We start from the raw sequence: 16,164 nt of genomic DNA, 5'->3' as shown, positions 1-16,164 counted from the left end.
TGGTCAAAATCTGCCTTTCGGAAGGAGACTTAGAATTTGCTATAGGGACTTCTTGGGAATTCAGCATGCAGTTCTGTTCAGGGACATTGTAGTCCTGAGTGACAGAAAGCACTGAGCATGCTGGGGGGCTGAAAACCAAAATCACAGCAGTGAGTTCTCAGGGGTTCTCCATGCTAGAATGATAGGGGGCTGGACGTATCCGTCTCTGCCGGAAGTCTGTGTCGAGGGCAGGTGGCTGCCTCTTTCCGGTTGTCCTCACCTTTTCTAAGGTGGGAACCTGTGACAGGGAGGTGGTGCAGGGGCTGTAAAACTTTCTGTGGAATTTGTGCATTCTGACTAAGCTGGAGGTGGGAGGTTCCAAGGAGTCACTTATTCCACAGTAACACTTGGGGCAAGTTCCCAAGCATTTCTCTGGGAAATACACTAGGAGGTGACATTATTCATTTCTTTACAAATTGCTGATGTGTGTGTCCCCAGATGAGACATATGGCCTCACACACCTGCCTTTTATTTCAGGAGCATAGGTGCTTAGCCCTGGTTCTATCTGTGGGACACATGAGTGTGAGGCCCAGACATGCTGTGTCTTGGTGTCCTCCTTTCTTGTCTATTTCTATTGAGTAGATTTTCCGAAGTCATTGGATTGTGGGGAAAAGGGAGTCTGAGGTGACAAAAGGCCCATGTGTCCCAAGGCCATGACCCTAAGACGATGTCATCCAAGTCCAGCTCCTGAGGCCATGCTACCAATACCTACATCTTCATACTGAGTTCATACTCAAGTGTTTGACTTTATCAGATATTTTATTCCGGCCTATACAGTGGGCTTAGCCATTTTGTGCCTTTATTCACTTGTCCCTGATGCCCAGGGAATGATGCTTTGGCCCTTCACGCATCTGTAGATGCCCATGTGGCTACAGGGAAGAAGCTGTCCAGACCTGTTCTGCCAGGTTCTACAGCTTTCCATGTCTCTGGGCTCTCAGCCAAGACTCTCTCTACCAGCTGGTTCAGAGCCTTGCAGCCCAGACAAGCCAGGCTTGCCACCAGCCCTGATGTGCCAATTATACAAGTATTGGTGAACAGCAGAGAAAGGGGAGTTTTTTCTATTAGGTGCAGGCACACGGGGAAGAGGAAGAGAGGTCCCATGAAAACGCCACCCCAAAGTCCATCTTGGGTATTCTGACACTAGAGAAAAGTTTAAATAGAGGGTAGGAAGTATGTACAACCATCGGTCTGGGTCAAAGTGTGGTTTCGCCTGTCATCGTTGTCTGGACTTCAGTGGCTCCTGCAAGGTATTCCAGAGACAAACTCCCCTCTGGATGGGACCAAGCTCAACCTTTTCCTTCTTCCAGCCCCAGGAAATTCTAATTTCTTGGAGCCAGTTGTCTCAAGGGCACAAGTGTGCCACTTTAGGCTACGTTCAGTCCTGCCAAGCGACAACACACTCTTCCATTGTTTCATGAACATCACCCAGTCACTGAGAGGCCACATCCCAGTGTTTCTGGGTCACAACCATGTTGCTGCTCCAAGTACATGAGTTCTGTTGACCATGAACACTGGGATAAGAGCCCACAATCTTCTTAGGGTCTACCAGATTCTGTCCATGGGTGGGGGGCTAAAGGCATCCCCAGAACCTACAGCATGGACCTGACGGGGGCTAAGGCCACGGCTGGGGTATGGCCACTGGGCCAGTGAGTCTGGAGCTGTGACTGATAGATGCTGACATCTCTTGGCTCAGAAGGGTCACCCATGCCCTCCAGCCTGCTCAAAGCTGAGCCTTCTCTGCTCTCTCCTGCTCTGGTCTCCTCAGGTTGTCCTAGCATCCTGGCACAAAGCACAGTGCAATGTCAGGGGAGGCAGCCCTGTGCAGAAAAAAAGCTGGCAGCCAGGGTGGGCAGCCAGGCTGCACGGGGACACCTGATGAGGCTCCAGGGTGTATTAAGTCTCTTTGGAAACATCATCACAGGCACTCTCACCTCTCAGCACGGTTAAGGTGACAGCCAGGACCAATTATGACAGGTGTGTGCATCTTGGTGTGGCGTTGTCACACTGATGGAGCTGTTTAGGGAAGGTGGCCACACCCCAGGCCTGGGAAAGACAGGAGTCAGGGTACCCAACCTGAGTCCGCACATCCTGTTCCAATCTTGCCAGGGTGCAGATCTGCTCCAAGGACCAGGGAAAGCAGGCTTGTCATAGCAGGAGCCTTGGTGACAAGGGTGTTTCGGACAGCTAGTGGCAACTGGAGAAAGGACCTGTGTGTGCAAAGGGCCGCAGCAGCTCTGCCCTGTGTCTGGCATCCACAGGAAGCCTGGTGCAGACCATTTTGCCCTGATGGACAGCATAGGATGGCCCCAGACCAGGCTGCATCTGTAGGTGGCCAGTCCTGGGGAGTCCTGGACTCATGGATTTTTGCTTGAATCTGCCTAGAAAGAGGTCCTGAGATTCAGAAGAGAGGCCACAGGCCTTTATGACCACTGGGCAGAGTCACTCCGTTCCTGATAGGCCTGTGGTTAAGAAAGGCCATACTCCATGGAGGTTGGGTACCTGCACAGCATAAGGGATGTGATGGCCACTCTCTGAACCCTACTTGACTAGAAGACTGAGGTACACTCTGGGGGTGTCTGAGAGGACATATTGAGAGCAGATTCCCCAAGGTGAACATACCCTGACTGTGTGCAGTGCTATTCCATGGACTAGAGCAGGGAGGATGGAGGGGAGAAGGAAAGAATAAAACACAAATGTCTCTCTACTTCCTGAACACTGTGAAGAGAACTGCTTCATTTTCACATCCCCGAAGTGATGGATTAAAGCCCTGAGTGAGACCCTTCCTTCCTCCATTTCCTTTGTCTCTTGGATATTTTATCCCAAACATACGAAAAATATCAATCCAGAAGGGTGTTGGGTGGCCATGGCTTTATTGGTGGTGTGTGCTGCTGATAGCAGGGCAGGTGACCCAAAGCAGCATGGGGACAGGAAAGAGTGACAGTGACTCAGAGACTCCTGGAAGGTAGGAGAGGTCAGGTCAGCGTGGAGGACACATGGCGTTCCTCTTCTGGGGGACCTGCCATTTCAGAACAGGAGCAGACTGGAGAGGCCAAGGGGAGATACAGGGAGGGACCTGAGTCAGCTGGCACCAGAACAGGCCCATCAGCAGCTGGACTTCTGGCCTGAGGAGAGGCCACAGCAGGCTTGACTGGAGCAGGCAGGGCGGCAGATCAGGGACATGCTGGAGCAGGGCTTGCAGCAGCTGTACTGGCAGGAGGAGGCACAGCGGGAGGAGCTGGGCACACAGCAGGCGGGTCTGCACACAGGGCGGCAGAGCAGGGACACGCTGGAGCAAGGCTTGCAGCAGAGAGGCTTGCAGCAGACAGGCACACAGCAGGATGGCTGACAGCATGAGGGCTGGCAGCTAGACTGCTGGCAGCAGGAGGAGGATCCAGAACAGATGGGTGTGCAACAGACAGGCTTGCAGCAGACAGGCTTGCAGCACAGGGTCACACAGCAGGATGGCTGGCAGCAAGAGGAAAGTCCACAGCAGACAGGTGTACAACATACAGGTGTGCAGGAGAGAGGACCACAGCACGATGGCTGGCAGGGAGAGGAAGTGCAGCAAGCTGGCTGGCAACTAGACTGTTGGCAGCATGAGGGTGCGCAGCCACTGGTACAGGCAGATTGGCAGCAGGGACTGGACACACAGCTCACTGGGGTGCAGAGGAGGCAAGTGGTTGGGGCACAGCAGCTGGGGGCACAGCATGGGGGCTCACAGTAGCTCTCCTGGCAATTGTCCACCAGCCAGGAGGTGCCTGGACAGGTGCTGGGCGAGCAAACCCGGCTGCCGCAGCTCAGATTGCTAGAGCAGACAGATGTGGTGGACGCAGCGATCACGCAGGTCCTTGTGCAGCAGGTGCTGGCCATGGTCTCTGTGTGAGTGTGAGTGAGTGTGTTTGTGTGAGGTGCCTGCCCGGGGGTTTTTATGTGCCTCCCACGGATGTCTCCTCATGAGTGCGGGCACTTCTCCTTTCCTTGTTGTTCACCTTGTCTGCAGACAACACAGCCAGTTTAGGGCTGGGAGCATGGGTCACAGCTGAGCCAAGGCACATCCTTGTTCTGAGTGGCCATGTGACACAAGAGCTGGGTGGAGCTGGGGTCTGTGATTCCTTCTGCTGTCTCCCACCTTATCTTCAGGGACACAAGCTCCAGCAGGCCCAGTGTCATGCCGTCCCCACGCTACAGACCCCTCTGTTGCTGCAGGCAGTGACGACCCTCTCCTCCATCCTACGGACCCAGCATGCCTCTCTCCTCCCTCCCTCAGACCCAGGGTTCCTCTCCTCCATCCCACAGACCCAGAGTCCCTCTCCTCCCTCCCACAGACCCAGAGTCCCTCTCCTCCCTCCCACAGACCCAGAGACCCTCTCCTCCATCCCACAGACCCAGGGTTCCTCTCCTCTATCCCACACTCTTTGTTGTACAATTACTTATTAGAATAAACATTTCCTTCTGTGGAGAACAGCATTCTCTCTCACCGTCACCTCCTGGGAGCCACTTCTCCCATTCTGAAGGCAGCGTGCATTTAAACCAGGGCACCAACCATGTACCGTTTAGTGTTGCTTTATTTCACGTCTATTTCAGTGGTATCTTTGTTGAGTGTTTCTCTGTGGGCAGACAGGCTTCATCTCTGTATTCATGCGCATTTCGTCTTTGTTTTTCCCTTTTGGAGCTGATCACTTCCTCTGTTTCTGTTTTCCTGTACTTTGGTCGTCCCATACTGTCCCCTACGTGTCCCCAAGCTCTGAGAACACAACATTTCCAGTATTCTGAATTCACAGGTCAGTCTGAGCTGACCAGCCCTCAGACCCAACCCAACCCTCAACTTTCCTTATCTCTTAGGGTTATACCCATCTTAGCCCTTGGCCCCACCCTCTCAGCCCCTGCCTTTCCCTCAGTCCTTGCCCTCCCCAGCCCTTACCCCCACTCAGCCCTTGGCTCTGCCCCTTAGTTCTTGCCTCTACCTGAGCCTTTGGCCCTCCCTCAGCCCTTGGCTCTCCCTCAGCTTTGGGTTCCCCCCTCAACCCTTGTGCCCCCAGCCTTGGCCCCGCCAACCCTTGGCCCCCTCAGCACTGGTGTTCTGCTGCTTTCCTATGTCTTCCTTATTATTCTTTTTAAAAAATCTTTTCCTTCATTTTCTTCAGTGCTGGCCCCTTGCGATTTCTTTCTGGGTTGGTGTCCTTGTTTTGGTAGAGCACCTCCCTTGGAGACTTTCTGGGAATGGATGCAGGGGTTTTATTCTTGTAATCCACGACATGAACTATAATCCAGTTTTTCTAGCACCATTAGCTAAAATGGCCATCTTTCCCCAGAGATACTTTAGTACCATTTTTAGTTGTAGGCAGGGGGTCTAGAAGTCAACATTGGGTGTCTTTCTTTTGGACTTTAGTAGTGTTTTCTATTTCACTGGCCTATCTGTCTACTTTTGTGCTAACACCGAGCTGCTTTTGGCACACACACACACACAAACAACAACAATAACAACAAAAAAAACCCACATTTGTACCTGTTAAACAATTTAAATAAGTCAGGGTGACACCTCCAGCATTGATCTTTGTATTCAGGTTTGCTTTAAAAATTCAAGGTCTCTCAAACTGAGACACCATGGCACACGCCTTTAATCCCAGCACTTGGGAGGGAGAGGCAGGTGAATCTATGAGTTTGAGCTAGCCTGGTCTGTAGAGTGAGTTCTAGGACAGCCAGGGCTACACAGAGAAACCCTGTCTCAAATAAACAAATTAAATTAAATTAAGGTCATGTTCTTTTGTGCTTCCTTGTGAATTATGGGACTTATTTTCCTATATCTTTAGAGAAGGCTATTGGAATTTTGACTCTATAGATTGCTTTGGTCATGTGACTATTTTCATGTTACTGACTCTCCGCTCTGTGACACTGGGAAGTCCGCCTTCCACCAGTGCTCTTCCTCCTTTCTGCCCTTTAGTTCCTTGGTGTATTCATAAGTGTTCTGTTTTCTGAGACAGCTGTAAACAGGCTTCTGAGTCTTGCTGTTTTCCTCAGTCTGTTCATCACTGGAATATAGAAAAGACACTGTGTTTTGTGCGGTGATTTTATATTCAGCCGTTCTGCTAGAAGCATTATCAAATTTAAGCATTTCTGGTGGAGCCGTTGGGGCTTTTACATATGAAAACAAGGATGTTTTGACTTTTTCTCTCCTATTTGTATCCCATTTCTTTCTTTCTCTTGTCTTATTTGCTGTGGCTATGAAATCAGGTAATATGTATGTATTTAAGGAGGTGTAGCAAATAAACGACTCAAAATGACTGCTCTTATTGGGGCAGGGGGGGTTGTTAATGTGAATAAGAGAGAAAACAGCCACAGGCATCTGGAAAAGTCCAGAGCAGTCAAGTGGAGGCAATGCTTAACTCACCATCTTACCCTGGAAGTTGGTGAATTGTAATATCATTCAAGTATTTGCCTTAAATATTTTTATTATGTATTTTATCACAATTAATCTTTATCATAATTTTTCTCTTCTGGATTTGCCAGTGTTTTAATTTGCATTGTCTTTTATAAACAACTGATCAGTTTTATTTATATCTATAATTCCTTCCTTAATTATCATTTGTTTGTTTATTTATTTATGTGTGTGTGTGTGTGTGTGTGTGTGTGTGTGTGTGTATGTGTAGAGGCCAGAGATTGGCAGACGGTGTTTTCCTGGTCACTCTCAGCCCTATTTTTGTTGAAATAGGATCTTTCTCTGAAACCCAAACTCACCAATTCAGACTAGCTGTCCAGAGAGCCTCAGGGACCCTCTACCTCTGCCTCCCCAGCCCTGGGATTACAAACCCTACAGCCAAGTCCTGCTGTTTTACAAATATGGGCTCCCAGGTCCTCATATCTGTGAAGACAATACTTCACCAATTTCTGGATCTCCCCAGTTGTCTTCTAACATTTAAAATTTCCCTTTTAAAAGTTCATTTTGGAAGCTCTTGTGGTTTTGTGGGTTGAACTCTCATTTGTAATCCTGTTCATTTGCATTACCTGAGGATTTGATTTTCTTCTGAATCCTACCTCTCCCGCATTAACTGTGTTGAGAAGTGATGCGTCCATGCTCGCTGTTTGGTCCATGATGCATGCCCACACTCTCTGCTGGGTCCACCGTCCAACTCCACTTCTGAATCTGCTGGAGGGAATGCCTTTAGATTTCCCAAAAGTGACTGTCTTTTTACTGTTACGAGCTGGCTTTATTAAGTGTGGTTCAGGAGAATGGTCTTTGCAACATCTTTTTCTTAGTATTTTATTACAGATCAGCAGCAGACAATACAGAACACAATGTAGCAAAGCAGCCAGCTGACAAGTGTCAGCACTTGCTGACCTGTGCAGCTCCCTAGGAGCTACTGTCTCCACACAGGACACGGGTGGGACATTGCTCTTTTGTTCATTCCAGAGTGTTGTCATGGACTCACTATGGATGCGTAGGACTGTAATGACCACTAGCCCTACTGCGTGTTTCAAGTGGAACCAAACATTCTATCGGTCTGTAAGCTTTGTCCACATGGTGACCAGCTACTGCGGCTATGTTGATAACTGATTGCTTGCCATCTTGAGGGCGCCAACTGTCTCTTCTTTGTACATCTATGTCTTCATGTCACGGGTGAGAATGACTACTGGACTGTGTGACTTTTGGCCACCGGGCGTCTCCATAAGTGCTTACTACTACCTCTTTTGTTCATTTAATTGTAAACTCAAATCTTGGGTTCTCTGTCATTACACACTATTAGCGGCAGTAAGTGTCACACGCAGGGCCCAGAGCAGGTTGTCTAGGAGACTTGAGACTGTAAGGTCCTTTCTGCTCCCAGAATCCCTGTCCAGGGCGTATCCTCCACACCCATGCCTCTAAGGTGCTATAGCAAAGAAGAGAAGGGCCTGAGAGCTGGGGCCTAGAGGTGGGAGATTGTTACCAGCAATTTATTTTTCAGATACCACTGTGTGATTCTAACTGCAACAGGCTGGACCAGACCACAGGCCTAGGTTAGAGATGGTATTACCCCCAAGCCCAGAAAAGGAGCTTGGGGCCAAGTCCCAGGAAGCTGGGACTGGGGTTCTCCAGGGGATGTACTCAGCACCCCTAGCAAGGATAAATGGCCCATGCAAAATGTCATCTATCAGGGTGTGCTTTAGACTTGTGACCAGGACTTCTGTGAACTGGTCTTCAAACACCCCTGCCATGCACCAAAGTCCCACAATTCCCTAGGAGAGCATGTATCCAGCCATGCTGAGTTATGAAGACCGCAGGCCAGTGAGACAGCTCGGTAGGAGCTTCCCAGACCTGAGTTCTCTACAAAGAATAGCTCCGAGGATCTTACCAACCAGGGCAGGGAAGTCTAGGGGAGTCAGGGTGGCCAAAGTCATACCTAGGGTAGGTGCAATTGTCAAACCTGCCCCGTTGCATCCCTGAACACAAGTTTATCCCTGGGACACACCTAGGAACAGGGAATGCTGGCTCTGACACCAAGGAAGGGGAGGGGCTCAGTGCCCTGTGAGCAGCCAGGGCTGAGAACTTGAGCATTCATGTAAGCACAGAGACAGTCTTGGCTAGGTTTGTCAAGCACTTTATTGGAGTATAAGAGGTACAGTTGAAGGGAGCTGGGGTGGGAGGCTGAGAATCTACAAGAGCCAAGGTTGGCCTGAACACAGTAGAGGCCCGTCACAGACCCAGGGAAGTGGCTGAGGCCCATCTCTGAAGTGACTTCTGCTTTGCTACCCAGAGGTCTAGATTGTAGAGATACATATTTCTCACTGTGGCAAGGCCAGTAGGTTTCCTAGGAAAGTCATGGGTAGAAGCTGGGGGCTTCTCCCATAGTGAGGGAGGGGCAAGCAAGTGACAGTCAAGGCCTTCCAAGACCCTGGAGAGGCAATGGACACAGTTGCTGGCCACTAGCAGAGAAGCCAGGGGTCAGGTGAGAGGGAGCTCCCAAGTTCTGGGGTGACAGCAGAGCCCACTCAGCAGCTGGACTTCTGATCTGAGGACAGGACTCAGCAAGAGGGGCATGAGCAGGCAGGGCTGCAGATCAGGGACATGCTGGAGCAGGGCTTGCAGCAGCTGGGCTGGCAGGAGGAGGCACAGCAGGAGGAGCTGGGCACACAGCAGGCAGGTCTGCACACAGGGCGGCAGAGCAGGGACACGCTGGAGCAGGGCTTGCAGCAGACAGGCTTGCAGCACACAGGTACACAGCAGCATGAGGGCTGGCAGCAGGAGGAGCCATAACAGATGGGTGTGCAGCAGACAGGCTTGCAGCAAAGAGTCACACAGCAGGATGGCTGGCAGCATGAGGGTGCACAGGAAGACTGGCAGCAGGGGCTGGACCCACAGCTCACTGGGGTACAGACAAGAGTAATGCAGGGGGTTGGGGCACAGCAGTTGGGGACACAGCAGCTGGGCTGGTAGCAGCTGGGAGCACAGCAGCTAGGCTCACAGCAGCTCTCTGGGCAGTCATCCACCTGCCAGGAGGAGTTGGTGCAAGCGTCAGAGCAGACAGACATGGTGGAGGCGGCCATGGTGGGGTTGGATGGAAGAGGGCGAGGTGTGAGTGAGTGAGTGTGTTAGTGAGTGTGTGTGTGAGGTGCTGGGTCGTCAGCTTTTATCCCCCTGTGCTGTTGTCAGACTTGGCCTCCCTTCCTTGTTGGATCATTAAGACGTTTGTTTTTCTGGGATGTTGTCAGGCCTGTCTGTCTCCCACCAGTGGTGGTGCTGGGAGCAGTGGGACAGTTGGGTGAGGCTCTGTGAGCAGTGAGCTTGGGGTGTCATTGGTAAGACTTGTCCCAGTCATCTTATGGCTGCAGAGATGGCTGTGGCCCACTGCCAGGACCCTCATTCCCTCTTAAGAAGTGGATGTGATCAGCCCAGTACTTCTTCCATAGCCCAGCTCTGGGTGAGGACAGTTGTCACTTCATGACAGTGCTGAGACCAGACGGTGTGCAGTGACATTTGTAGGGCCACTGAATTGAGGGTACAGTGACTGGCCACACCTAGAGTGTCTCCCTATCTCCTGTACCTTTCTGTATTGTCCTGTGTAACTGTCCCCCCTGCCCTGTACCTGTGTCTATCCTATCTTTGTACTTGGAGATGCAGGATGATGAGCTTGGCCCCTCCATACTCAAGATGGCCAACGGTCCCTGGCTGGGCTCTGTTTCTAACCCCAAGGAGGTTCATGATCTGTCAAAACCCTGGAGCACTGCATGGGCCAGGAACCTGTGCCGCTCTCTGCCTCCCTGCTCAGTGTTCCCCAGACATCCCTTGTCCACTCCATCCTCCTCCAAAGCTGCTAACAATTCCTCGCCAGCCCTTCTGCTCACCAGCCACCCAGCCTTGCCACTCGAGCACTGGGATGCATGTCCATAGCAACTGCACTTAGGTCACATATGTACACTGAGCAGTGTAGAAGATGCACCTGGAAGTTAGGCTGTGTGTCATCTGAACCCAGTGCTGGCCAGTGTCGTTGGGAAGCAGCTGCTCCCAGGTCCTTCATTTCTAGCTCTCTGTCTTGCTACATGTATGCACACATGCACAGGTTTAGAGATTGTGTTCTGCGCGTCGCTAGCACTGATTTAGAAGATGTTGCTCAGTTGCTGCTGGGGTTCACACAGGTTCAGTTTTCCAGGAGTCTCTGGTCATCAGTGTGCCACACAGGAGCTGGTCTGATGTGCTCTGTCCGAAAGCTCCTTGTGCCACCCACATGGTAAACTCATTACCGTTGACCTCACACCAGCAGAAGAATTGTGGGTCCTCGGTGAACTGCCCTATAGTACTAATGTCACAGCACCATGGTGGCTCAGCACCACTCAAGGGCATTCCCAAGCAAGAGGACAGCACAACCTCAGAAAAACTGGCACCAAGGAGAACTGATGAGACTTGTTTTTAGGATGAGTCAAAACCAGAAGGCAGAGCCATATTATTATCTCATCCTACCAGCTGGGAGCATGTTCCTTAAGATTCCCTGCTCTGTGTATGTCCATGGATGGCTACAGAAAGATCACAAGCATATATGGGGATGTAAATAAATGTCAGAAGGTAAAAATTAAATGGAATTCACAAATTGTGAGGGTTGATTCTTTGCCTAGCCGTTCAACCACCCACTTATCCATCCATCCAGATGTCTATCCATCCACCACCAACCCACCCACCTACTTATCATCACCAACTCATCCATCCCATAATACACTCATCCATCCACTAACATACTCATCCATCCCCTAATACACTCATCCGTCCACTAACATACTTATCCATCCCCTAACACATTCATCCATCCCCTAACACACTCATCCGTCCACTAACACACTCATCCATCCCCTAACACACTCATCCGTCCACTAACATAGTCATCTGTCCACTAACACACTCATCCATCCACTAACCTACTCATTCACCCACCCACCCACCCATTTATCTATCCACCAACATATCCATCCTTGCCTCCCTCCCTCCCTCCCTCCCTCTCTCCTTCCTTCCCTCTGTCCGTCCGTCTGACCATCTGTCCATCCATCTACTCGCCCATGTCCCAGCCCAACCATCTACTTGCTCATTCATCGACCCACTCATGCATCCATCCATTCATTTATTTACTTATCCATCTTTCTGTTCATCCAACATTTATCATCTATCTATCCATTTGTGGATAAATATTGCATATAATATGTATGTGTACACATAAAAGCATCCCCATGTCTATAGTTTAACAACACAAACTGTACCAAACCTGACCCACCACATTTTTTTAAATCTTTTTTTTTTTTTCTTTTTTTTTTTTTTAATAATTTTTTTATTAAGAAAAGAAGAAAAAAAACATAAACAAAAAACAAGTTTCCACCTCCTCCCAGCCTCCCATCTCCCTCCCCCTCCTCCCACCCTTCTCCCCCTCCTCCCACCTTCTACCCCTCCCCCCACTCCTCTCCCCCTCCCTCTCCAGTCCACAGAGCAGTCCAGGTTCCCTGCCCTGTGGCAAGTCCTAGGTCCTCCCCCCTCCGTCCATATCTAGGAAGGTGAACATCCAAACTGGCTAGGCTTCCACAAAGCCAGCACATTAAGTAGGATCAAAACCCCGTGCCATTGTCCTTGGCGTCTCATCAGCCCTCATTGTTCGCCATGTTCAGAGAGTCTGGCTTTATCCCATGCTTTTTCAGTCACAGTCCAGCTGGCCTTGGTGAGCTCCCAGTAGATCAGCTCCACTGTCTCAGTGGGTGGGTGCACGCCTCGTGGTCCCGACTTCTTTGCTCATGTTCTCCCTCCTTCTGCTCCTCATTGGGACCTTGGGAGCTCAGTCCAGTGCTCCAGTGTGGGTCTCTGTCTCTGTCTCCATCCATCACCAGATGAAGGTTCTATGATGATATGCAAGATATTCGTCAGTATTGCTCTCGGATAGGGTCATTTCAGGTTCCCAGTCCTCAGCTACCCAAGGAACTAACTGGGAACCTCATGTTGGGCACTTGGGAGCCCCTCTAGGGTCAAATCTCTTGCTCACCCTAAAGTGGTTCCCTTAACTAAGAATTGTGGTTCCGTGCTCCCCTATCCACCTTTCCTTTATCCCAATTCTCCTGATTCCCCAAGTCCCCCCTCCTTCCCTTCTACCTTTTCTCTCCCCATCTCCCCTTACCCCCATCCCACCCCACCCCCAAAATCCTAATTTTCTCCCCGGCAATTGGGTCTACTTCCCTTAGCCAAGAGGATAACTATATGTTTTTCCTTGGGTTCACCTTCTTACTTAGCTTCTTTAGGTTCACCTATTGTAGACTCCGTGGCCCTAATTTATGGCTAGAAACCAATTATGAGCGAGTACATCCCATGTTCATCTTTTTGGGTCTGGGACACCTCACTCAGGATAGTGTTTTCTATTTCCATCCATTTGCCTGCAAAATTCGAGAAGTCATTGTTTTTTACCGCAGCGTAGTACTCTAGCGTGTATATATTCCATACTTTCTTCATCCATTCTTCCATTGAAGGGCATCTAGGTTGTTTCCAGGTTCTGGCTATTACAAATAATACTGCTATGAACATAGTTGAACAAATGCTTTTGTCATATGATAGAGCATCTCTTGGGTATATTCCCAGGAGTGGTATTGCTGGGTCCAGGGGTAAGTTGATCCCGAATTTCCTGAGAAACCGAAACACTGACTTCCACAGTGGTTGCACAAGATGGCATTCCCACCAGCAATGGATGAGGGTACCCGTTCCTCCACAGCCTCTCCAGCAAAGGTTATCCTTGGTGTTTTTGACTTTAGCCATTCTGACAGGTGTAAGATGATATCTCAAAGTTGTTTTGATTTGCATTTCCCTGATTGCTAAGGAAGTTGAGCACGACTTTAAGTGTCTTTTGGCCATTTGAACTTCCTCTGCTGAGAATTCTCTGTTCAGTTCAGTGCCCCATTTTTTAATTGGGTTAATTAGCATTTTAAAGTCTAGTTTCTTGAGTTCTCTATATATTTTGGAGATCAGACCTTTGTCTGTTGTGGGGTTGGTGAAGATCTTCTCCCAATCAGTAGGTTGCCTTTGTGTCTTATTGACTATGTCCTTTGCTTTACAGAAGCTTCTCAGTTTAAGTAGGTCCCATTTATTCAATGTTGCCCTTAATGTCTGTGCTTCTGGGGTTATACATAGGAAGCGATCTCCTGTGCCCAGCTCCTGTAGGGTACTTCCCACTTTCTCTTCTATCAGGTTCAGTGTGTTCGGGCTGATATTGAGGTCTTTAATCCATTTGGACTTGAGTTTTGTGCACGGTGATAGATAAGGGTCTATTTTCATTCTTCTACAAGATGACATCCAGTTGTGCCAGCACCATTTGTTGAAGATGCTTTCTTTCTTCCATTTTATACTTTTAGCTCCTTTATCGAAAATCAGGTGTTCATAGGTTTGTGGGATAAAATTCGGGTCTTCTATACGATTCCATTGGTCGACTTCTCTGTTTTTATGCCAGTACCACACTGTTTTCATTACTGTAGCTCTGTAATAGAGTTTGAAGTCAGGGATGGTAATGCCTCCAGAAGATCCTTTATTGTATAGGATTGTTTTGGCTATCCTGGGTTTTTTGTTTTTCCATATAAAGTTGATTATTGTCCTCTCCAGATCTGTGAAGAATTTTGATGGGATCTTGATGGGGATTGCATTGAATCTATAAATAGCCTTTGGTAGAATTGCCATTTTTACTATGTTGATCCTCCCAATCCAAGAGCAAGGGAGGTCCATCCATTTTTTGGTATCCTCTTCAATTTCTTTCTTCAATGCCTTAAAGTTCTTGTCAAATAGATCTTTCACTTCCTTGGTTAGATGTACCCCAAGATATTTTATGCTGTTTTTGGCTATTGTGAATGGTGAAGCTTCTCTGATTTCCCTCTCTGCTTCCATATCCTTTGTGTATAAGAGGGCGACTGATTTTTTGGAGTTGATCTTGTATCCTGCCACATTACTAAAGCTGTTTATCAGCTGTAGGAGTTCTTTGGTGGAGTTTTTGGGGTCGCTTATGTACACTATCATATCATCTGCAAATAACGAAAGTTTAACTTCTTCCTTTCCAATTCGAATCCCCTTGATTCCATTATGTTGTCTTATTGCTATTGCTAGAACTTCAAGCACTATATTGAAGAGGTATGGGGAGAGTGGACAGCCTTGTCGTGTTCCTGAGTTAAGTGGGATGGCTTTGAGTTTCTCTCCGTTTAATTTGATGTTAGCTGTCGGCTTGCTGTATATAGCTTTTATTATATTTAGGTATGACCCTTGTATCCCTAATCTCTCCAAGACTTTTAACATAAATGGATGTTGAATTTTGTCAAATGCTTTTTCAGCATCTAATGAAATGATCATATGGTTTTTTTCTTTCAGTTTATTTATATGCTGGATTACATTGATAGATTTTCGTATGTTGAACCAGCCCTGCATCTCAGGAATGAAGCCTACTTGATCATAATGGATAATTTTTCGGATGTGTTCTTGGATTCGATTTGCCAGTATTTTGTTGAGGATTTTTGCGTCGATATTCATGAGTGAGATTGGCCTGTAGTTCTCTTTCCTGGTTGAGTCTTTGAGTGGTTTTGGTATCAGAGTAATTGTGGCTTCATAAAAGGAGTTTGGTAATGACCCTTCTGTTTCTATCTTGTGGAATACATTAAGGAGTATAGGTATTAGATCTTCTTGGAAGATCTGGTAGAATTCCGCATTGAAACCATCTGGTCCTGGGCTTTTTTTGGTAGGGAGGTTTTTGATAACCTCTTCTAATTCTTCGCGACTAACAGGTCTATTTAGATTGTTCACCAGGTCCTGATTTAACTTTGGTATATGATATTTATCTAAAAAAGTATCCATTTCCTTTACATTTTCCAATTTTGTGGCATATAGGCTTTTGTAGTAAGATCTAATGATTCTCTGAATTTCCTCTGTGTCTGTGGTTATGTCCCCCTTTTCATTTCTGATCTTATTAATTTGCAAATTCTCTCTCTGCCGTTTGATTAGCTTGGATAGTGGTTTGTCAATCTTGTTGATTTTCTCCAGGAACCAGCTTTTTGTTTCATTGATTTTTTGTATTGTTTTCTGTGTTTCTATTTTGTTGATTTCAGCCCTCATTTTGATTATTTCCAGTCTTCTACTCCTCCTAGGTGAGTCTGCTTCTTTTTTTTCTAGAGCTTTCAGGTGGGCTGTTAAGTCTCCAATGTGAGCTTTCTCTGTTTTCTTTAAGTGGGCACTTAGTGCTATGAACTTTCCTCTTAGGACTGCTTTCATAGTGTCCCATAAGTTTGAGTATGTTGTTTCTTTATTTTCATTGAATTCCAGGAAGACTTTAATTTCTTTCTTTATTTCTTCCTTAATCCAGCTATGGTTCAATAGTTGACTGTTCAGTTTCCATGACTTTGTATGCTTTCTGGGGGTAGCATTATTGTTGAATTCTAACTTTAATCCATGGTGATCTGATAAGACACAGGTGGTTACTAATATTTTTTTGTAACTGTGGATGTTTGCTTTGTTACCGACTATGTGGTCGATTTTCGAGAAGGTTCCATGAGCTGCAGAGAAGAAGGTATATTCTTTCCTATTTGGATGGAATGTTCTATAGATGTCTGTTAAGTCCATTTGATTCATTACCTTCACTAATTCTCTTATTTCTCTGTTAGGTTCCTGTC

The 16,164-nt window shown here is 47.9% G+C and overlaps 2 protein-coding genes across 3 annotated transcripts in view; one reads left to right on the top strand and one right to left on the bottom strand.

The window, feature by feature from the left end:
* The window catches only part of Tspear (thrombospondin type laminin G domain and EAR repeats), a 157,455-nt gene that overhangs the window by 62,112 nt on the left and 79,179 nt on the right, over positions 1–16,164 (top strand). The gene's annotated exons all lie outside the window — the stretch shown is intronic.
* LOC121435204 (keratin-associated protein 10-3-like) lies at positions 3,142–9,558 on the bottom strand. 2 transcript variants are annotated; one of them, XM_041634333.1, is made up of 3 exons: positions 9,417–9,558; positions 7,368–7,375; positions 3,142–3,765 (listed from the first exon to the last, which is right to left on the bottom strand). In XM_041634333.1, the coding sequence occupies exons 1-3, from the start codon at positions 9,556–9,558 to the stop codon at positions 3,142–3,144; spliced, it is 774 nt and encodes a 257-aa protein (XP_041490267.1). The 2 variants fall into 2 exon arrangements, with proteins under 2 accessions (XP_041490267.1, XP_041490266.1); XM_041634332.1 differs by lacking the exons at positions 7,368–7,375; positions 9,417–9,558 and having other exon boundaries at positions 3,142–3,909.

This window comes from Microtus oregoni, unplaced genomic scaffold (genome assembly GCF_018167655.1).
Source record: "Microtus oregoni isolate MIOR12 unplaced genomic scaffold, Mior012 000046F_ref0000063, whole genome shotgun sequence".
NCBI lineage: Eukaryota > Metazoa > Chordata > Mammalia > Rodentia > Cricetidae > Microtus > Microtus oregoni.
The sequence above is the reverse complement of the archived record's forward strand: the minus strand, read 5'-3'. Positions and strand labels throughout refer to the sequence as shown.